General features: G+C 35.6%; 1 protein-coding gene across 3 annotated transcripts; it reads right to left on the reverse strand.

Annotated features, from left to right (window-relative positions):
• Window positions 1-2: 2 nt before the first annotated feature.
• On the reverse strand, window positions 3-21,932 carry LOC128856124 (glutamate receptor ionotropic, kainate 2). 3 transcript variants are annotated; one of them, XM_054091528.1, is made up of 15 exons: window positions 21,430-21,932; window positions 12,010-12,170; window positions 11,725-11,941; window positions 11,418-11,608; window positions 11,102-11,300; window positions 9,508-9,671; window positions 9,179-9,409; window positions 6,679-6,882; window positions 6,537-6,621; window positions 6,194-6,470; window positions 3,269-3,470; window positions 1,801-2,020; window positions 1,628-1,740; window positions 320-469; window positions 3-263 (listed from the first exon to the last, which is right to left on the reverse strand). In XM_054091528.1, the coding sequence occupies exons 1-15, from the start codon at window positions 21,743-21,745 to the stop codon at window positions 105-107; spliced, it is 2,889 nt and encodes a 962-aa protein (XP_053947503.1). In that variant the 5' UTR covers window positions 21,746-21,932; the 3' UTR covers window positions 3-104. The 3 variants fall into 3 exon arrangements, with proteins under 3 accessions (XP_053947503.1, XP_053947504.1, XP_053947506.1); XM_054091529.1 differs by lacking the exon at window positions 21,430-21,932 and adding an exon at window positions 14,941-15,175 and having other exon boundaries at window positions 6-263; XM_054091531.1 differs by lacking the exon at window positions 21,430-21,932 and adding an exon at window positions 14,741-14,756 and having other exon boundaries at window positions 6-263.
• Between the last annotated feature and the right edge of the window lie 2,391 nt (window positions 21,933-24,323).

Below are 24,323 nucleotides of genomic sequence, written 5' to 3' on the forward strand. Positions count from 1 at the left end.
TGCTATAAAGTTACAAAATTGTCATTTTAAATAAGCTATTATGAGCCAAGCTTTATATGTTTAATAAAAAATATAATAAAAATATGCCCTAAATACACCAATTATTATTTCAGTGATTTAGTTTGTGGCTCAATTGATGGAGGTGAAAGTGAGGTATTGCGACTACGTGAATATATTGAAGCGGTGCTTTTAAGAATACGCGTATGACTACTAAAATCAAGCGCAAACTTTAACTCCTCCAAGAAGGCTTCTTTCATGGGCACCTAAAGGAGTCGATAAATGGTTTTATACTGTTGGTTACATATCTAATTTTACTCACCTGATAATGTTTTGCTTTTGCGATGATGTAAATAATCCAGCTAACGATGCCATAAATAAAGGCAAGGACACTTCCCACTACCAAGACAATATAAATACCCATTAAGTTCTCCATTTTTAATTTAGTTTGAGTTTCTCCCTGCTTACCGGACTGTAAATAAAGGGTAACATTACAGTATCTTTTTTAGTGACAGACCATTTATTTGTTAATATTAACAATAACTGCCTTCGATTAGGCAATCACTTAGCGATTGGCGAATGGAACAACTCTACTTTTTCTCGTAGACTTCTACGAGTATTAGTTTCACCAGCATACCTGCATACAGGTTTCGTTCCCACTACAGTCGGTTCTACGTTACCGGAACGATCGGGATTAGGTTGTTTAGTTATTATTAGTCCTTTACTTTGAACTATGTACGCAATTGTTACTACTCAACGAACAAAACTAACACTTATAAGGTTCTCATCATGCCCCTCCTAATATGGCGCAGAAGCTTGAACGATGAGAACATCCGATGAGGCGCCGCTTGGAATGTTTGAATAAAGATTCTGTGGAAGATTGTTGGACCTTTGCACGTTGGTGAGGGCGATATCGTAGGCGATAGCTTTACGACGACATAGACATAGCGCAGTGAATAAAAATCTAGCGGCTTCGTAGGCTGTGTCATGTCGTCCGAGTGGATACAAAGGCCCCGGCTCTGAAAGTATTCAATGCGGTACCAACTGGTGGTAGCAGAGGAAGACGGAGGCCTCCTCTGTGTTAGAAAGATCAGGTGAAGGAGGACTTGGCTTCACTTGGTGTTTCCAACTGGCGCCGGTTAGCACGAGAAAGAAACGACTGGCTCGCTTTGTTAAACTCGGCCAAAATCGCGTAAGCGGTAATTGCACCAATCAAGAAGAAAAAGAAGAATCTAAAAAAGTAGACGGCACCTTCTCCGAAAGTAAAGATAGGAAAGTATACGTATTTACTATTTGAAATTTTGAATTACGATATAAGCAAGTTAGAAAGTCCTCCAAACAAACCCTTACCAACAGTGAACCGATACAAAAGGAGACTGTAATTCTCAAGAATTGTGACGTTTGTCAAGATGCCAGAGACACTCCAAGATGTAGGAAAGTGGGAAAGTTGTTGGTAATCTAGAAGTCTGGAATTTTAAGTATTCATAATTCATTTTGTTAAAATCAAGATATGTACGATATTTATTTGCTTTCTTATTCTCAAAAGCTTAAAAGAAATCTATGGGCAGATAATTATGAATAGATTAATAATAAAAACGATTAGTACATTAATATTGTGCCTAAAACTCACAGTACAAATATTGGCTCCGACTTCATTCCACCACTTATTCTTCATTTTTTCTAAGGAGCCTTGTTCTTGTAGTTGAAGCAGCGCGTTGTTGAATTTGTCCCGATAGGGCCAATCTATAGTGAAAAAGGAATTATATAAATGTGTTGAAAAAAATATTGCACATTTGTCCTCACTTTTTCTCATAGCTATTCCATAGCCTTTTTCATCCAATGCATTACCAACTTTTCTTAAATGACATAACCGCATCGTATTGTATTCAATTGAAGTGGATTCCATAAGGAATGCGTAGTACCGGTCAACCCGCTTAACACCATCCATGTTGTCATTGGTCAATAAATCAGGATGGCTGTTTAGAAATTTGTTCATTTTTACATGGCGAGGGTCTTCTGATTTCTGAAACAGTCAAGGGCAGTTATAGGGTTATACAATCGCAGTGGAGAAGTTAGCGTTGAGTCTGGGAGGAAGAGTGCAATTAGCACAAGGCTCACTCAGCCATAGTAATATCCGAGAACTAAACGGTAGCTCGGTATAACATATGTATGTCGTGGCCCTACTTTACGGATGGCTGTTCTAATCACGTACATTTAGTCACGTATATTGTTAGCATTGAGTTTTGAAGAGGTTTGTCGTTTAAAAGTCATCAATCACAGGTTCAACTTCCAGAAATTTCTAGATTTTCCAGAAATCTAATTCGTTCTTTGCCATTTGTAGGGTAGGGTAAAGGGGTAGGGTAAAGTGAGAATTTAGGAACGAGAAGATAGAGTGGTGAGATTGGTTTGAGGGCCATAAAAATGTCGAATGACTGCTTACGGTTGTGGTACTGTAGGTAAAAAGGGATGTACGGAAAACGGAAAGAACATCCACTATAGTAAGACCATTGTTATTGCTCAAATAAACATTTCTTTGAGACTGATTGTGACTGTAATGTAATCGGACCAAACTTTGGCTGTTACTGATAAATGAATGAACGAATTGTTTTTTATTTGATAATATTTACCTGACGTGATTGACATAATATTGTGAAGCGGCCCTTATGCATCTTTATTTAAAACCCTGTGCAACTATATGAATCATTTCGATCCTTATACCAAGAATGTAAGTCTCATTGCATAACCTTCAATATATTGGGCTTGCTTGCTCATCCGTAAGAAAATGATAAGCACTATCCTCTTGCCTTTCTCGGCCCTGCACCATAACAAATATGATCAGTTCGTTATGTAAATTGGTTCTCTCGTATTGGGTGGGAGGAGGGCAATCGTTGGGATTAAAAAATTCGAGATTGTAAAACAAACTTATTAAGTTAACCAATTAGAATCTTAAATAGTATATTATCTTTTAATATGTGAATTCCCCTTAAAATGTTTGAGTTAGTCACTCGTTTCGGATACGTATATGTATGTAACTATATAATTGGATATTATGTAATTAACTCGTTGTTGGGTGTTTGGGCTAGCTCCTCCTCCTATTTGGGTTGATGCGTGACTAACATTCGGTAGTGACAAGGTTTCAAACCAGCTGCACGAACACTACAATTATATAAAATATTTTTTCTAATAGCAGACGCCTCTAGAAGGCCATGGCAAGCCTAAGGAACTCGGCGCAAGTATTTAATGGAAATCCCGCTTGGCATGTATTACTTACCTCGAAAAATTCTCGCGTTGAACCCACTTTTTTGGCACCGTATAACACACCATGCTTATTTTCAGCAAGATCATCTATGGAATCAATAAGACTTGTTGGGTTTTCGATGGTTAAGAAAGCGGCCAAGTTCGCTGTGTAGGTTGAAACCATAAGTAAAGTAAAAAACCACCAAAAGGAAGCGACAGTGCGGGTTGAAATGGCTCTAAAATGTGAATGCAGAGAAAATCAAATATCGTTCACAAAACAATATTTCAACTTACATACAGAAGTGTAATAAGTGACTATCATTTAACCTAGCTTAAGGCCGTGGTATAGCTATAAGCTTAGTGTATCTTATATCTAGTTAATTGCAAATTTTAGAAAAATAAACGAATTAAAGAATTGCATTTATAAAATCTTAAACCGTTTTCTCTTTCCAAAATGTCATTGAGAAAATAAAGTCTAAAATGGACAGATGCCCAAGCAGTTCTTCCAGTGCTACAATCGGCTTCTACTCTACAGGTTTTGGCAACGGGTGGCTATCAACACTCGGCAGGAAGGGAGCTAGAGCACAGTTTGTAAAATATCATCAAACATTCTGCAAATTATGGAACTCAAGTTGTGCCCGAACAATATTAAATATCAACAGAATACCTCGATTCTGTTATAAGAGCTTACTTTACATATAGGACTAAAAGAACCAGCAGATAACGAACATATGTATGTACCTCAACTGGAAGGGTTTTTATTTTAAATTATACTTAATACTTAAACTAATAACATCTTTAATAGATTTGTGACTACGAATACCAAACAATGGCGCTGGAGAGCCTATTTAAATCGAATTGTATTTTATGTAAATAGGGAATACGCAATAAGCACTTTTTTAGTTAATTAGAAGACTCCGGTTATTTTTTTAAACCGTGGTGTATAGCGCCATATAGAAGTGCTTGGGATGAATTCAGTAAGGCCTTTTTCAATGGACTGCAGTAGAGAGGCAGACGCATTGTTTGAAGGAGTATCGGCATTTTAAAGGGCCGGCGTATAATAAAATAGGCCTCTTAAAATAGCAAGGTTTGTAAATATGTGCGCTGCTTCCTACAATGTTTTCATTGCTTTTAGAATCTAGACATTGCTAATGAAATCGTGGACATCGGTTTAGATGATGTAAATCCACTTTATAGAATTTGTTAGATCATAAGAGATCAAATAAAACTTTATTTGACAATTTGAGTAACTGGCTATTGCATTGATTTAATAAATAAATTTTGGAATATTGCGTTTGAAGTATCACAGGTAGTGGTCCACATTATGGTATCAAAACGGCACGTAAGTGCTACTTGAAGTGTACCTGGGGTACTTTTGCCATCTTACCTACCCTACCCTACCACTTGGGAACATAGGGCTTCAACAAAACATTTAAATGTTATTCTGTTAACCGCTGTTCTCTTTACGACATCCCACGTTTGATCAACTGGGTTAGATCGCCTCCAAGTATTTCGTGGACGACCGGGTCGTCTGTGTCTTTGTGGGTTCCATTCCAATACCGTTCTGCAAATGTTTTCTCTGTCCTTTCTGAGAGTGTGCCCGATCCATCGCACTTTACGAACACTTATCACCGTTTTGATTGGATCCTGCTCGGTGATCTGCCACAAGTCCGTATTTCGGATAGTGTTCGGCCAAAAAATTTGACATATTATTCGACGGCATTTATTTGTGAAGCTTTGTAGTTTCTGCAATGCTTCTCGACACCAGCCACGTTTCACTCCCATATAAAAGTGTGTTGAAAGAGTTGAATACTCTTGTTTTAGTTTTTTCCGAGATTTGTCTATTTTTCCAAATTTACGCAGCTTTACGCAGACGGTGTTCTACGTCTTCTTCAGCTCCTCCATTCGTTGAAATTATGCTAACGAGATAAATGAAACTTTCAACATACTTCACCGCACAAGTAGTGACTATTTATTTATTTATTTTCTAATTTTCCCTTTTTTTTCAGTATAATTCATTCTCCTACAAAAAGCATATAAAACCAATTTTCAAACTTTGAGTAAATTTGAAAAAATTTCAACAAAATCTTCCACTTTGATTTAGAGTTTTTAGAAAAATTTCAGGTGTGTAGTTTTATAGTCCATTGAATTTTGAAGTGGGTCAAAAGTCACATTAATTTTTGAGAATAGTTTTGCTGACGGTCTTAGGGGGCGTCCATAAATTACGTGATTTGTTTTTTTCAATTTTCTGGACCCTCCCTCCCCCCTGGTGAGATGTCGTGAGATTTTATTCAACCCCCTCCCCCATCCCCCAATCTCACGTGAGATTTTTCAAAATGTGGGTTTCTTATGTAAACGCGTTGAATTGTTATTGTAAAAAGAAAAAAAATTTGCTTCGTGCTTTTATTTACGACTAGTTAAGACTAGTAATCAATATTGCTGAGAGTTATAAGTGTAACATGTAATAATCCGATAAATGCATTTTTCAGTGACGTTTTGCACGTTTACAGACATGAAAACTCAAGACGGCGTTATGCAGCACACAAGACATCCAACAGTCCATATCTTGTGTACTAGTTATAAGTTCGATAATAGTTTAACTATTACTTGTGATATTGCTAAAAAGGAGGTCGAGTTGGCCCGAAATGTGATGCGGGAGGATGGATTCCTGTATTTAATTGAAGTTATATCGAAAAATAATCGGAAAGCATGATACTTAAAATAAATAAAAAATCCTGACACGATTGTTTTTCAGAATTTTTACAGAGAAGCCATCCTCTATAGTAATTAAAGTCAGTTGATTACCTAAGAAAACATGTTGGTTAGACTATAGTCTAAATCAACTTCCTAGTGCCGCTAGACACGCATATATGGTACATACTTATATATTAGCACAGTAAATACAATTAAGTTATGGTTGGAAACGAAATACAAGAGGAAACACTTATTTTTTACTCACTTTGGCTCCATTTCGGAACCTTGCTGCAGTAAAGCACCCGTAGTAAACCACAATGAGTTGCCAATAGTAAATTGATTTACTAATTCAGTCGGTTCCTCAATGCATGGATAGGGATTGTCCCATTCGGAAGGAGAAAGACGACCCAATATAAAGAAGCTGAATGAAACTAATAGAAAGGAGAGTCCCAAAAGCCACCACACATCTTTGGAGTACGGATCCATGAATGTGAAATACGCTGGTGGAGCTTTTTGTGCTTTTAAATGTAAAATTGCAATACCTAAAAGGAAAAGTTATTACAAAGTTAATTTTTTATTTTAGTAGTTTAATTAAAGGAATTTCTTACCCAAATTCATGAATGGTATAGAAAAATCGACCACCTGTTGACGTGCAGCTGTTATTGTTAAATCTGTTATTGCCAAGTCTGCGTTCTTCATAGTAATAAAAATATAAGAATTAGATTCAATTGCTTGACTTAATCAATTTACCCCCGTAATGATTTCCTTTAGCATTCCTGTTGTTGTGTTTGTAGAAGCATTATATGATCCATAGTCGTTGCCACCGTTTTTTAAAATAAAATCGAAACCCAACTTTGCAGCGAGCTCCTGAATAAGATCGACTCCATATCCTTCATACTGACTATTGCCTTCCAGTTTTTCATAACTATCCACTAGACTAGCATAGGGTTTGTTCTAAAGTTGGTTGAAATATAAATGAGAATGAATGAGAATGGAATTGAAGAAAGAATTTGAATGCATCAAAAAGATGTCGTGTGCGTAAATACACATTTGTACATACATACACATCCAAACATACGAGGTGTGTCCAAAAAATAAGGTGAATTTTAAAATTTCGCGGGCTACGTACATTCGACTTTCGATTTTTTTTTATGTTTTATCTGATGAAAATGTTGAGAAAGTAAGAAAATGTTTATGGAGATTCGTCGAATCACAATTAAAGAAGTTGCTGAGGAAGTCGGCATATTAGTTGGCTCATGCAATCTTTTCGGAAATTTTAGCATGAAATGTGTGGCAGCGAAGTTCGTTCCAAAATCAAAATTTGATCCAAATTTGCTTAAAAGGGTCATAACTGGTGACGAATCATGGCTAATTGGTTATAAAATCAAACCAAAGCCCAATCGGCCCGTTGGAAGGGTCCAGGAGAGCGAAGATCCAAAAAAGCATGCCAAGTTCGATCAAAGTCAAGGTTTTGCTCACTATTTTCTTCGATTACCATGGCGTAGTGCATCAGGAGTTCTTACCACAAGGTCGTACGGTAAATAAGGAGCATTACCTTTAAGTTATGCGCCGGCTCTTGCATCATGATAATCCACCTGCTCACTCATCTTTGCTTGTGAGAGATTATTTGGCCAAAAACAACACCGTTACCATGCCTCAGCTACCGTATTCAACAGATTTGGCCCCCTGCGACTTTTTCCTGTTCCCAAGATTAAAGAGACCCGTGAAAGGACGGCGTTTTGCGACGATTGAGGAGATAAAAACCAAATCGAAGTGCATATCAGAACTGCGTCGAGGATTGGAAAAGAACCCTGGCACAAGTGTGTTGTATCTGAGAGGACTACTTTGAATGAGATAAAATAGAAATTGATGAATAAATAAATATTTTTTGAAAAAAATTCACCTTATTTTTTGAACACACTTCGTACATATGTATACTACATAGTACATGAAATTTTTATATGAGATTCATATGCATGCGCGGAGATATTTGTGAATCTCTGACAAAGTAACTTCTTGGACTTGAAGCAATATTTTATTTTGGCTTTATTAATATTAATAGATTCATAAGCTATTGCTTCTGATGATTATTGGTTTAGATGCTTATTGCATTATAATCCAGGAATTTAGTGCTTGACAGGAAGAAAGTATCAAATCGGGAAAAGTTGTTCTGTCAAGAGGGTAGAGCTATGTATGTATGCATGCATCCATGTACATACGTCCATGTAAGCACAGTCATGTGTGGAAAATTTGCAGACGCAATTCTCATATACGAGTACGTGCCATAAAGAGACAATAACCCGTATGAATAAAAACCTGAGCACCTGCGGAGGATGTTATATAAGTATACAGAGGTTGGTTTGAGTAATTTCTAGCATTTGCTAGTATTGGGGTGTACATATTATTGAGTAATGTGAAAGTAGAAGACTTAGAAAAAAATTGACTTGTAAAAACGTATTTACACACATAAATGCTCTTTATTTTCCATTCAAAATCCAGATTCCGAGGAAGATTGCGAAGAATTATCCAAAAATCGAGTTGTTATTAATTTATAAAAAAATGAGGGTAATTTATCGTAAAGGAGTCCTCTCCTCTTAGAAAAACTAAAAAGAAGGTACATCAACTGCGTCTTCAAATTCCGTCTCAGGGGTAGGAAATTTTATACGTTTTGTACATCATCAAAGATAATATAATATTTGGAATTGTAGGTTGAGTACAGTCTACAATACTTCCTATACTTAATTGATAACCCGAATCCCCCAAACTTCTTAGAAAAAATTCAATTTTTCTTTTGTTAGTTAATGCGCCCCCTATTGTTCGGTATAAACACCGGGAAAATGATCAGTCATCCATGGCACATTTTCTTCACTAAATCTGTGGTAAAAGTTACTTATTGCCTCACAAATTTATTTAATTTTGACCATTCATACTAATGTACCTGTAAAGTTGTTTTTATAAAACTCCATTTTCATCCTTCTACCTTTCGAGTGAGAGTTAGATTCATAGTTACATTATGTTTTTACTCCTGTATCCTCTAAACTGTAGCATACTCAAACATTCTCTACATAGTACGTACTCGGGAATACTAGCAACATTGAAAGCACTGTCAAGTAAGAGTTAGAATGTCTGAAAGATTCACGTGCTCAGGTGTTTATTGATACAGTTTGCTTGAAAGCGGAGACCGTATCATTTTATTAATAAATGTAATTCAATGTCAATTTGTACGTATAAAATTAGTTGAAACATTTACCGGCACGTTTAATAACACTGTAAATGTTTTATTTGCCAGTGAGTTATCAACGTTGTCTACGATTGAATTCGTTTGCGCTACACGTTTCATGGTAAGATTGGAGTTTTCATCCCATGTTCCAATTTTTAAAATCCCGGATGGCTGTAATTCAATTACATCTAAAGTATAGCCTTTGCGTATATTGCCTTCAAAGTAGATCGGGCCTGTCAAGGTCCTTTCCTGCAAATTGAGCTGTTGCGAAAGGAACCAAAAAAATATTTGATAAATGGTTGAAGTAATTGTGTAATATGTAAAGGCACAATATAAATACAACTTAACGGAGCAAATACCGTTCTCATGTAATTCTTGAACGTGGAACCATCATCCAGAACACTTTCACTGCGATCGCTGCAGTTCATGGCCACTGTTTGCACCGTTAGATATTTGGTAGTTTCCGCAAATAGCTGAACAGAGTCGTAAACTAAAGCCATGGAAAGCGTTATAGGGCAGGAACCTGAAATTTATGAAAACCAACAGTAATAAAAATATTAATTAAATTTAAACTATAGTTGTGCATACATTTGTTTAATATTTATCTTAATTTACGTACCTACATATTTTATTAATTAATACATCTAGTGAAACTAGATAATGGAAATGAAATGTATTCATTCATTTTTTATTAATTAATTCTTTAATATTTAGTTCGCGTTCATATCAACTAATTCTGAAGAGATCTGGTTAGCGACTTGATTGTTTGAAAGTGGCCACAGGACAATAAGCGCCGACATCACTGCTTTAGAGAGTTGTTTATGCGGTGTACGTGTTGCTTTGGGAAGTAAACTAAGTATCCACATAAGAACGTTTTGCAACGTTGGCTACAGACGTTTTGTTATCGCTAGAGAACTGCTCGACTGCTCTAGGGTTAATATACATATTCGTACATAAACTAAAGCTAAATATTTAATAGTATACATGCTTCAATATATTGAGCAGAATCAAAAAAGAGACAATTTAGACATTTGGATATTTTCTTTCAAAGTCTGAATTGCTATCTCTCTTCGTTTCGTCGCTATTAAGAGTTGCATTTTATCCAATAACATTTGCGCCACTTTGACTCAGTTCAACAGAGTTAGATTAATTTTTTTTAAGTTTTTTAAGCCATGCGGCTTGGTGAGTATTATTTAAAAGAGCATCAACAACTTTTCGTTATGGAGACTACTAAAGAAACACGGAAAGTCTTCTCAGGCCAAAGTTAAATAAAATTAAATGTAGTCCAACTACATATATGGCATAGGATGTAACATTTGCTTCCGGGTTAAGAAATCTGCATATATGTACATAATTAAAAAAAGGGAATAAAATAGAATATATGTATTTGTTATACACAGTGATGACCTTCTGATTGTTCTCCTGTTATAGTCCTCCGGGAGAATTTTAAAAATATTCAAATTAGTAAATCTCTAAAGGCGGAGTTGATAGAATCGAAAAAATAATGGCAATATATTCAGCTTTATTTTGCAATTTTAGTGAGGCCCGAGCAAAACTATTTGTAATATAACAAAAATGGTTATCTAAGAAACATTAATTGTTATTTGGATCATAATTTAACTAACAAAACCAAAAGCGGTTGAAACAAAGCTAATGCCGATATTTCTGACTTCCCCACATCTTCTCCCCGGGCTTCTTTCTAGGCTTCAACAGGTCAAACCTGTATCTCTCCTCTTGCTAAGTCAGCGCTACTCGCTGTACTGGTCAGTTGTCATGTAAACTGTTGTTGCATTTTCCAAACGCCCTTTCATCTAAATACATTCAATGGTATTTGTTATGCTTTTAGTTACAATTTATTTAACAATATAATTGTATTAGTTCATTCGTTTAAAGTTGAAACTTATCGACCTGTATTGTTTTATTTCAACTATGAACTACTGTACTTATACCTACCATTTCGTAAATCTTCTGGGGTGGAAATGTACCCCATCTTTTCCATAATCCTTTGAATGGCGCTTTGTTCCGGAGAAAACATTCTAAAGCTTGTTATGTTCGCCTCGGTGTATTTAAATTCCTCAAGATCGAAAGCGTGAAAATCTAAATTACCGATAATATATTTATAGTCCTCATTTATAATGCCAACCTGTAGAGCCTAGAATTTACATACTTATTTTAATATAATGTCTGATATTCAATTTAGGTGTTGCATATCGATCGGGACCTTATTATATCCTTATATCTTAATTTTTAAATTTGTTTTTTGACTCACCTGTCGCAAAAATTCGGGCATAGTGTCTGAAGAGCCAACAACTACGATCTGATTATCTCCAGATTTCCTCACACGTCTCAGTACTGTTTTATAATCGCCATTTAATTCTATGTCATAGCGTAAAACCGTTATGGTTGGACCGTTATTACCATAGAATGACATAAGACCATTGAGTATAGTAAGGCATTCAACTGGAGATAGACACGAGAAAATATATGTATGTAAACAAGAAACAATTCAAGAAGTAAAAACGTATTGTAATACAAGTTATAATTAAAGAGTTTAATATAAAAATCATTCCTCTTACCAGATTCATATAAAAATATAAAACGAGACCACTCATACTCTTTGAGTAAAAAATATAACGCTTTTGAGAAGTCTAAGGGATGAGGATATAAGTTAAAAGCCTCCGAGTTTTCATTCATTTCTGAAAAGAAATAGGGTACATCCTTGGCATCGCAAATCGTTGTCAAATGCTTGGCGGTATGTCGCGAAGAGGGACCAAAAACCCCACCCACGCCATTCTGCAAGAAAATGTTTATCTGTAGATAAGTATACTAAATAAATGTCGTAATAGAGCATTCTTGTATACCTGCAACAGCTTACATAATATTTTGTAAGCTTGAAAGGAATCGCCGTAACTAACTTCCTCTTTAATGGCTTTTAGCGGCGTTCGTAAATCGTCATTGACTACCTCAATTGCGTGTTCAAAAATAACCCCCATACGATCGGTATATTGGTCAGTAATTAAACCTATACATGTATGTTAAATTAAAAAATATTTTATAAATATTTATTTCAATGATTGATTGTGGTTAATCAAGTATAAATTATGGACGGCGCTTTTAAATTACTAGCCAGTTTTATGAAAATTAACAGCATATGTGTATCATCATTTCTTATCTCCAAAAATATTGGTTTTATATGATCTTCCAAGATGTTGTTTTAGAATAAGTCCTGTAAAAATTTAGATTATCTCCGATTTCACTATTTTTATTCAAAATACGGCTCTTAAAAATTATTTGTCGATTCATGCCTGATTTTTGAGAACGTCAAGATATCGATGTTGAAGGTTATTCGGTAACACTTTGCGCTACAGCAGCAATATTCTCAACAGAACGTCTAGTTTTTGGCCTGCCACTACTTTTTCTATCTTCAACAGAACCAGTTTCTTGAAATTTGTTCACCAACTTTTGAATTGTCGACTCATTCGAACGATTATTTCCACCAAAAAATCCCAAATTCTGCGAAATGTTCTCAAAGATCGACCATTTTCATAATAAGCTTCAATAAATTGACAAATGTCAAAGATGACATAAAAAAAAATACCAGTCTAACGGTTAGACGCGATAGAAGTGAAACCTTCCGTAAAACAAACTGAGAGAGAATGAGACGAAAGCAGCATTAGGAGCGGGATAATTATATAATTGATAGCTAAAATATGATACAAATGCTTTGGTTTCGATGTTGTCAGCATATCTTTGAAATACCGCGTCAATTGTTGTTTTTGATCGTGGTGTCGATTCAGTGCGATTGTTCCACATTTTTAAATTGAATGTTGTATTGAGAAAGTCAATTAAAGGAACCGCTGTGTCCAATGCAAAATTTACGTTAAAATCGCCACTTAAAATCATTGGAACTTTATCGTAATCTTTTCTAAGTATCCGCGATACTTCTGGTGTATACTTTATTAAATTTTCGTGAATGAATTCCGTGATGCTATTTATTGATTGATTCGGTGAAATATTAATTGCCACAATTAAAACTGTTTTTCCATTGCTCAATCTGGTTTCGCATGCACATATTTCTCCCACTTTAGAGAGCTGAACAGACAGTGATTCTAGTTGCTGTGCATATAGATCTATCTGTGGAGCACCGTCATTTCGACTGTGGTATATTGCAACACCGCCTGCAATTGCGGTAAATATATAAAAATGAAAATATTTACGAATATAAAAATACGGACGCAATACAGCACACGCGGTTGCTATTATGAGCGTCGAAACGCGTATATTACACAGACATACTAACATACACACAAACGTTCGTAGGACGCTTGGTCTAAGCAAGTATTAGGTAGTGTAGTATAGGTATACATAATGCCTTCTCGCTCACCGTGGCTCCGTAATACGCAGGCGCGCACACATACGTACTAGCATACATACAAACATACATACGTATGACGCTTGAACTAAACACCAAAGCAAGTAATAGGCAGTGTAGTATACATACTACAATACTCACTATACTAGCGTGGCTCAGCAGTACGCAGCCACACACATCTACGTATATCAACATATAACACTTCGTAGTGTCGCTTTTTCGTTTCATCGAGTCTCAAATCACTCCCAACGATTCTAAAGAAGTTTTCACTTCAAAAGGCAACGTTTAGGAACTATTCACTGTTGACATCTGGGCGTCTCTTTTGAAATACCCCTTATTAATTATACTAAGTATTATTGAATTGTTGAGGTTTCTGAACACCTAACACCAAATATGATGTATTATATATGTATGTATATGCTAAATGTCAACTTGATATTTGAGGTTCAGTGTTTCACTTTCATTGTTAGAGTCTCCTTTTTTCTCAATGAGTTCCGAGTGAATTTAGATGTTCAAGAAAACTATCGGTTTTTATCAAGGTGGATCTATTAAATGTTGTATCGGTTGAAGCTGATTTTTTTCCTTTGCCGTGTATATTAGTCAGCATAAAATGAAATGTCGAAAAACCGTTTCTTTCGCACCATCATCATATGATTCTAGCTTCAACTTCATATAGGCTGTGCAAAATAGTATTGTAGTTGTGGAGGAATGGAAGTTTCTTTTAAATGCGAAGCAACAACATCTAATAACATATTAAAGCACTTTTGAATACACGTTAATTGAACACGAACGTACATACATATTCAGCCTTTTTGTTAAAATAATGACCCTTATTGTAAGCATCAGCTATATGTTTGGAATGGTCACGTAGAATCTTTCTATTAACAATTTCTGCTGCAAAATGAAATATTTTTTATTTATTTTGGTTAAATTGACAGCTGCCAGTTTCAGAATTCTTTTTTAAGTTGAATCAAGAATGAGTTTAAAATGAAAAAATAATTAATTTTTCAAAACACCAGCACTAAATTCACTCCAATTAAGGCCAATTTTCATATTCACTTTCACTAAATAACCTGCCTGAATGTTTTATTTGAATCTTTTTATGCCGCTATATAAATTATAACTACATATGTACATATGCCTGTGCATGAGATGTAGATTGGTATAAAAATAGCGTATTATTCTGTATTTGAAAAACCACATTTTTTTTAATTTTTTACCTATTGGTATTGGTTCAAATGCCAATTTTCATATTCACTTTCACTGAATAACCTGCCTGAATGTTTTATTTGAATCTTTTTATGCCGCTATATAAATTATAACTACATATGTATGTCTGTGCATGAGATGTAAATTGGTATATTATAAAAATAGCGTATTATTCTGTATTTGAAAAACCACATTTTTTTAAATTTTTTACCTATTGGTATTGGTTCAAATGCGCCGTAACTATTGCCTTCATAACCCCTGCCATCACTTGAGTAGCGACTATCCTGTGCGGTGCAGTACCGCACATTATGCACCAAAAATATGAAAAATAGCGGAATATTACTTTTGAAATGCATCTTTCAATTCACGCAACTAGCTAAAAGAAACGCCTATCCATAAAATTCTAACTTTAGAGCATTCCGTTTGTTGCGTCCATGTGCTACGGAGAGAAGAAAAGCAGCGACTATTTCATGTTTTCGTTTCGATGAAAAGCCACGCGCCAATTCGAAAATAACTTTGGAATATTTAGAAATTTTTTTGTGAAGAGAAATGGAGAGCTTTTGGTTTATATTGTAGTTACAGTTACACGCAAAACCATTTTCTTATGTGCAAAACATAAGCACACATTTCGATATTACCTTAGCAGAGCTTTCAATTACTTTTATGTTATCCATACGTGATAAATAAATATAAATATCTAAAATAATAAGGCGTAAACAAAAAGAAGAAAAGGAACGGTTGAGAATATCGACCTAAACGTTGATGGGATGATCGACTGAGGGGAGGACTAGATTTTCCTCAGTGTGTAGCGCATTCCACAAGTAAATAGATAAATAAAGAAAGAGCTGACCTATTTTAACAGATGTTGTCGTTAAGCACTCTAGATTGTTGGAGATGATTTACCTCTATAAAATAAAAAATGAAGAAGGCCTAAAAAATAGGTAGAAGTTTAACCTAGTACAATGTCCTGAACGAAATCGAGCCAAAATTTGGCGGGTATTACAAGGCAGCTGAATCTTTTCGCCTGCAATGAGTGGTGGTTGAAATCCGATAATGGCTTTCTTGGGTTGGAAGTTTAGGAAGGCAGTAAAAGGCTCTCGATAAATTATGTTTAATGTCTTTCTATATACTCTTCGATTTAGTAGTTACAATAGTGTTTAGTCCTGGATCTCGAAGAGAGATGCAGTCGAAGGGAGGTGGCTCTGCCACTAGCAAGTGTCTGCAGGGGGGATTCCTAGGGTAATACCCTAGCAGCAGCTGGTTGTGCATTTTATCGAGCTCCTTAATCGTGAGCATGGAAATCTCGATCTAGGGGAGACATCATTTTTTATTTAGAAAGCCTCCCGTGGCTGTCCTGATAGCCGTATTTCGACAGGTATGAAACTAGCAAGTGTCTGCAGGGGGGTTTCCTAGGGTAATACCCTAGCAGCAGCTGGTTGTGCATTTTACCGAGCTCCTTAATCGTGAGCATGGAAATCTCGTTCTGGGGGAGACATCAGTTTTTATTTAGAAAGCCTCCCGTGGCTGTCCTGATAACCGTATTTCGACAGGTATGAAGATTTTTCCTCTGCGAATCACTAGTGCCAGGCGACCATATGAGTGCAGAGTAAATAAGAACCGACCGGCAAATTGCTTTAAATATCGCCTGCAACACAACAAGAAGAAGTCGTAGGAAGCCAGAACGGGTGAATACGGAATGCAGTTTGGCGGCGAAAACTCCGGATGAATGTGCTGGTGCGTTATCCTGGTGAAATAGGACTTTATTTTTCGCCAAATGTGGCCGTGTATCCTTCAATTGTTTGTGCCCAATAACTCACTGTAGTATTTTCCAGTGATCGTTCTTCCTTTTTTTTTTAAATCCAGGAGGATGACGCCGTTTGCAGCCCTAAAAATCGTCGCCATGACCTTTCCGCCCGATCCATTGTTTTAATTGTTGCTTAGTTTCTGGTGTGTAATGATGAATCTAGGTTTCATCAGCGGTGACACTAGACGCAAAAATTCCTGCGGAACTTACTTAAATTGCTCTAAACACTGCTTCGAAGTTAACATCCGCATCCGCTTATTGTTGCTTGTGAGCATTCGCGGCACCCATCGGGCCGAAAATTTTTTCATCGCCAACTTATCATGTAAAATATTAATTGCCGCTCCAGTCGACACACCTATTGCACCTGTTATTTCGCACACTCTCCTTCGTCGATCAGCGAGAATCATGTCGTGGACTTTTTGAATGACTTCCTCGGTAACCACGTCTGCCGGGCGTCCTGGTCGCTCCTCATCAAAAACAGATGTTCGCCCACGTTTAAACTCGTTGAACCAATATCTAACTGTGGTCATAGATTGCGAAGTGTCCCCATAGACAGCATCCAACTTTGATTTTATCTCCTCGTATTTTTTTCTATCCAAAAACAAAAAGCGAATTACCGAGCTATACTGCTCTTTTTTAAATCTTAGCGAAAATCGAAATCGTATCGTAACATCCCTATCTGGGCGCAATGCAATCATTAAGCTCTGCATTTCCATAGATCGGTTTATGTTAATCTTACGAAAGCGAACTATTTTTCTTCTATGTCAATTTTTATTTTATAGCATTTATGGAGAGGTGGTTGATTTTTCTTCGGCAAGATTTATGTTCACGTCCATGCGTCATTCTCTTTGTTTTTAGATTAATTATGTATATATGTATCGACTAAATATGCTATCTAGTAATGTAAGGTTTTCGATCATAGACTAACTAAACTTGAAATTGAGTGGCAGGTTATAGGATCTTCCCGTAAAGTTTGCTTGGGTTCGAACGTGTGTTCTTTATTATTAGGATTATATAATTCATAATATTGCTATACAGCCTGTGAAAATACTTAATCACGCATTTAATTTTTTAATGCTTATTGAATTACAAATAAATTAACCTTATGGCAGCATGACTTTTTCGTCGCTCTCAATTTACGTAATTCACGTATCTTAAGAATTCAAACTAATAGCTCTTATTAATATTATATAATTCATAATATTACAATATTTTTTTTTTTTTTTGTTTTTTGTTTTTTTGTATGTATACTTTTATTTGCAATCTATCTTGACGACAATAAGCAAATGTTATAATTTTTGAAATCTTAACCTAGGTACTTAACAGAAATGGTTTAGTCTCCACTGAGACTAACCATTATATGCCATTTTATGTTGGGATATTTTATATTATTTATTTGATAAATCTAGTATATGGAATCGTTTTAGTCGTCGTATACTTTGACTATTATCTAACAGATTTATAGCTAGGGTATTACAATGATTGTCGAGTCGATTAATATACTTTTTGTTATATTTTTTTATCTCTTCTTTAACATAAGGAATATTGAGGTCTTTATGTATCTCCTCATTTTTCACTAACCAAGGAGCACCTGTTATTAGTCTTAGAGTTTTTGACTGGTAACGTTGGACTATTTCCACATTGGAGTGACTTGCTGTGCCCCAGAGTTGTAAAGCGTAAGTCCATATCGGTTTTAAGATTGCATTATAGATTCTTACTTTATTTTCCAGGCTTAGCTGCGGTTTTTTACTAAAAAGCCAATACATCTTTTTTGTTTTTTGGTTAAGTTGCTTCACTTTAGAGTTTATATGCGATCTCCAGGTCACCCTTCCGTCAGGATATACACCAAGATACTTCACAGTCGTATTTTGTGGTATTTGAGTACCACAAAGATTAACAGGAGGACAGTCTCCTTTTCTAAGAGTGAAAGTTACCTGTGTAGATTTTTGGGGGTTGACTCTAATCCTCCATATGTGCATCCATTTCTCTACTTCATAAAGCTCTTTCTGTACATTCAGCGACGCTCCTTCTGGGGTCAGAGATGTTGCAATTATAGCTGTATCATCAGCATACGTTGCAATGCTTACATCTGCCAACATTGGCAAATCGGCACTGAATATTGTATACAGAACCGGACCTAGCACACTGCCTTGCATTTATGGAGTATATATTAGATGTTACGCCTTGATTTACAACATGATACTTTCGGTTAGTTAAATATGATTTCAGTAATAAGTAGTATGGAGCGGGAAGTATTTTCTTAATTTTATATAAAATTCCCGGGTGCCAAACTCGATCAAATCCCTGTTGTATGTCAAGAAAAACTGTTGTACAATATTTTTTACTTTCCAGTGCCTCTGTAATATGATTGATGACTCGGTGGCATTGCTCTACTGTTCTTCTAAACCCCAACTGGTGTTCCGGTATTATATTTATTATGCTTGTCCAGTACTGGAAGCATTCTTCTTAGAAGTATTCTTTCAAATACTTTGGAGAATGTTACCAGCAAATTTATCGGTCTGTATAAAGACATAATGTTTTCAGGTTTATTGGGCTTATTTATCATGAAAACTTCCGCACATTTCCACTGCGTTGGGTAATGGTCAAGTCTCAGCATAGCGTTGTATATTCGCGTTAATAGTTGAAGACACTTCTGGGGCAGATTTTTTTAAAGTCTTTCCATCTATTTTGTCATATCCTGGTGATTTTTTGTTATTGATGTTTTTAGTCCCTATCTCTACTTCTGTTGTGCTAGTACGGCTTATTGGAAAACTCATTTGGCATGGCACATCTAAGAAATTAAAAATTTCTTCGTCTTGTATTCCATCACCATCGGGATTAGGTTGGAACACTGTAGAAAGGTGTTGCGCAAATGCCTCCACTTTTTCTTCACTTGACCTGCACCAAACTCCATTGCTGTCTTTAATAGCGGCATTTCTTCTAGTAGGACGCTTTAGATATCGCGTAGCTCTCCATAGGGTGTATTCATAATCATTTGTAAAGGGATCAATATTTTTTAGAAAATCAGCTGTGGATTCATTTCTTAATTCAGCCATTCGTTTCTTAAGATCGTTTCTTGCCTTATTGAACATTGTTTTGTCCAAAGGATTTTGACTTGTTTGCCATTTTTTCCTCAGAGTTCGCTTATGTTTGATTAGTCGTCTGATTTCTAAAGATATAAATTCGCTACTTCTTGCCTTTTCTTTTGGAGGTGGCGCAAACAAAAATCCAGCTTCGTGTATGTTGTTGGTCAACATTTCGACAGCTAAGTCTATTTCTGTGCCAGTTTTTAGGGGCATATTTATATCAATTTTATTTTCAAGCCAGTTTTTGAACGCAGTAATATCTGTCTTCGACGTAATAACCTTGTAAGGAAAATTCCATTTTACTGACACGGAGCTGTATGTTACAATGAGTGGCGAGTGATCCGAACTCAGGTCAAAGCTTTCAGCTATACTTATTTGGTGTTGGGGTATATCTGAGTATACAATGAAGTCTAGTAGGTCAGGAACGTTCCTAGGATCGGAAGGCCAGTAAGTTGGTTTACCTGTAGACAGCGTGGAGAGATTATTATCAGTTATGCACTTATAAAGTTGCCTGCCTTTTGGGTTAATTAGTCTTGACCCCCACCAGGTATGTTTGGCATTGTAATCACCATCAGCAATAAATCTTGTCCCAAGTTTCTGGAAAAAGTCCCAGTATTCCCTGGGATTTATAGAAAATCTTGGTGGAAAATACACGGCTGATAAACTTAAATCAAAGTGCAAACACTTCACCTGGATGCAAGCGGCTTGTATAGCGTTGCTGTCAACGCTGTCCATAACCCTGTACCTAATACTGATTTTTATTATTATTGCTGATCCTCCATGAGCTTTGTTATCTGTGTGATTTGCGCTAATCAGATCATAACCGTGTATTTTAAAAAAATATCTGTTAGTGAAATGTGTTTCCGATATTAATATAATATCAATATTGTTTGATTTCAAAAATACTTGTATTTCATCTTTATGGTTGGAAATACCATTGGCATTCCATATTGCAATACGTAAACCTATTTGCATAGTTGGTTAATTAAAAGAATTATCATATTTAAAAGATTTTTGGGTAATTCGAATTGCTTGGCAAGCAAGGCCTCAATTCTTTCAAGTGGATTGTCGTGCCTTGCCCCATGGTTGCCTTGAAGCGCCTGAGCGTATGTGGGCTGGCTCTCATGTTGGTTTATGTTGTAAGGCTTAGTTGGTTGAATAAAGTTTGTACTTACATGCTGTGCATTATTACGTATTGGTCTATCATTACGTGCTACCAGTTCTTGATACACTCTGCAGCCTTTGTAACTAGCAGCATGAGCTTCAAAACAATTAGCACATTTTGCAGGTAACTCTTTACTTTTAGGGCAGTCATTAGTAGGATGATCTAGAGAGCATTTCACGCATTTGTAGCTTTTTGTACAATAGGACTTGGTGTGCCCGAATTCCTGGCATCGAAAGCATTGAACTATATCATTCAAGTTTCTTGGCTGTTCCACTTTGACAACAGCATTAGCAATATACCTAATTTGATATATATCAGAATTTTTGTTGTTTGGCTCCAGATCAATAAAGAACATATTTAGGGGCTCCTTGGTTATACGACTCTTAATTGCACTAACGTTTCTTACTTGGCGACCTAGCTCTTCAATTTCTTTCTTAATGAATTCAGTTGGTGTTGAGTAATGCAAGTTTTTAACAACTACCCTAAAGGCCCTGTCTTGCTTTAATTGATAAGTGTGAAACTTAATTTTATCTTTTCTTAAGTAATCTACTAATAGTCTATAGGTATTCACGGACTTAACTATAACCCTTACGTGCCCATCTCTTTGAGTTTTATAGCTGAAACTGTCTTTCTGAATATATTTACAAATATAAGACATCATGCCACTTATATCATTGATATCAGACAAAAATATTGGCGGCGGCTTAACAGAGATTTCCCCTTCAGTATTATTGTTTTCACCATCATTAATTTCCATTGCAGCTGCATTTTTATGATTTTCATTGTCAAGGTTGTTGTCATCTCTTAGCAGGTCAAACCGGTTAGCACTACTGGATGGCCCAGTTGTATCGGATAGAGCCGGCCTTTTCCTCATTAGAGGTGAACCTCCGTGCGGTCGTTTTTTTACCATCGGTACGCTTTGCGATTGTATGTCTGGATAATCGTTGTTATCGTCAAGCATTCCTATTTTTTGTTTTTTAGCCCCAACGGTGACTTTGTTGTTAGTTACTTCAGCAGCAATTGTTTTTAGAGAGAAAAACGAAATACAAATAACAAAGAAAATGCATGCAAACACTGTGTGAATGCGAGCAAAGTGAAAAAATACGAGTTAACGGTGCTGGTGTTGCTTATTTGCACAGGTGCAGAGAAACACTTCTGGTCATTAACGCAGTCAAATCACGACTAATATTGCTATATAGCCTGTGAAAATACTTAATCACACATTTAATTTTCTAATGCTTATTGAATTACAAATAAATTAACCTTATGGCAGCATGACTTTTTCGTCGCTCTCAATTTACGTAATTCACGTATCTTAAGAATTCAAACTAATAGCTCTTACGGCTGGAGTCATTACATGTAGATGTTTTCCATTCCGCAAGTTGCTTCCAAGTTTGTTAAGTTACGTTGAAGTCTGGAGTAATTACACTATAATTCGTAGAGAGTGTAAAGTGTTAAGTTCTCTAAATAAACGAATTCATCACACTACCTGAATTTATGTGGCAAAACGAAATAAACAATAAACAAATGTTTCAGTATTTTTTTCTATTTTGTGATACATAAAATAAAACATTTATGGATATCACATCGAAACCAAAGCCCAATCGTCCAAAGCGAAGATTCCAGGAGAGCCAAGTGTCGATAGCAGAAAATCGCCAGACACGCAAAACACTTGTCTTATTTATGTATGCGTCTCACATACAAACTAAACATGCTACAGAGAACGTAAATTCATAGAGAAGGCGCAGTCCCGGCCCGTTCCTCCTAACAAAATATGGGTAGGAAAGCACAAGTTAACAGTAGGAAATTAATTAATATGGCTGCCGGAGAGAAATGAGAGGGAGAGAGTGATACGCAAGTGTGAAAAAATGTAGTTTACATTAGCTTACATTTGCTTGCGTACAGAACAGATTTGTTCATTTGATATGTCCATATGATTTGTATGCATGTTTACAGATTTGTTCTTTTTGGTTTTTTTATAAAAATTGCGCGTAATTTAGGACATATGTATGTAATTAAGTTATGAAAATTGCGCGAAATTTTATGTATGCATGTTTATATACATATATTAGCAAAGGACATATTTATTTTAGGTTTACATATATGAAAATTGCGCCAAATATTGGAAAAAATGTATGATTGCATTAGATTTGATTTTGATTAGATAAATGTATATACATATGTACATATATGAAAATTGCGCCAAATATTGAAAAGCTCTTATGATTGCTTGTAACCAATTGAACTTGAATGCGCACATTCTCATTATTTTATTTACATATTTATAAAAAACTTTTGAATTTAAAGGATCGGGTGTAGGATAATGCCGTATGGGTAATTTGAAGCCAAGTATAATGATTTATTTAATGAAACTTGGTTGAGATGTAAGGGAGTGGCTCATGAACAACTTTTATATCTTTCAATATTTACACGCATTTTAATACAATACACTTATAAATTGGTACATAATACAACTATGTATGTATGTTGTTCTAAATTTCACTTCAATTCATAAAATATATGGTCACAAACGCATTTTTACTGGTTTTTATACTTGTATTCTAAACAACAATATCCTTTCGCTAAATTACACAATTTTAACAATTAATTACTTGAAAACTATAAATCCCCGGAGGGTGCGGTTTCTTGTTTTATATATGTATATGATTATACTGAATATACCTCAATTTAAATTTTGTAAAAATTAAAATAAAAACTTTAATTAGGCTATGATGATGTCCCACCGAACAAGTGGACCGAAAAAAAGAAAAAAAGGAGCTGATGTATCGAGAGCTGCGTGCCTAAGGATAAAGTTATACTTTTTGCGTTTCCTAGGGACGAAGATACCCGTAAGAATTGGGCCTTGGCTTGCAACGTGCAAGTGTCAAGCACTGACAGGGTTTTTTTTTCTGCCCACATGAATATGGATGGTAGATGTTATATCTATTTAGAATATGAATATACATACATACATATGGATATAAAAATTTAAAAAGGACACATATTGTTGAATAATAACCGTTGATGCAAATGAATGGTTTACAAAGCCAATTTTTTATGTGGATATTTTGAAATTATTTTGATAATACACTTAATATCAATACAATTTAGTTAATTAGATACTTAAAATTTCACATTCATGCATGCATATACTTAGAATTATTATTATTATTATTTATTAGAGAAATATGAAATATAACACTAACTGATAGAGCACTCTAGCTACTTAGGCCTACGGTGCTATTGCGTTACTTAGAATTAATTTATTCATCTCACAAGAAATAATCCATTTGCGCATGCAAAATGCCGACGGCAAATAAGCATGAAAGAAAAATGTACAAGTCTGCTGTCTTTCTTTTCCCTAACATCAAATCATGGCATTTTACATTTCAATGCAAACGCTATATTTATTTCTGTTGACTACGCTCCGCTATGTTGACTACGCTCCGCTATGTTAACTCTCTACTGTTAACTTCCTACCCTCGTTTTGATGTGTTTTGACATTTAACCTGCCCATTCGTTCCTGAGCCTTCTCTATG

The sequence above is a fragment of the Anastrepha ludens genome, chromosome 2, assembly GCF_028408465.1.
Source record: "Anastrepha ludens isolate Willacy chromosome 2, idAnaLude1.1, whole genome shotgun sequence".
Classification (NCBI taxonomy): Eukaryota; Metazoa; Arthropoda; class Insecta; order Diptera; family Tephritidae; genus Anastrepha; species Anastrepha ludens.

Excerpts from the sequence above, each read along its gene's own strand:
- LOC128856124 (XM_054091528.1), bottom strand. The coding sequence starts at position 21,745 with ATGCTTGACGATAACAACGATTATCCAGACATACAATCGCAAAGCGTA. Across the intron at positions 9,672-11,101 it reads CCCAGAAGATTTACGAAATG|GTTCCTGCCCTATAACGCTT; the intron begins GTAGGTATAAGT and ends CATAAATTTCAG. Across the intron at positions 6,471-6,536 it reads TATACCATTCATGAATTTGG|GTATTGCAATTTTACATTTA; the intron begins GTAAGAAATTCC and ends TTTTCCTTTTAG.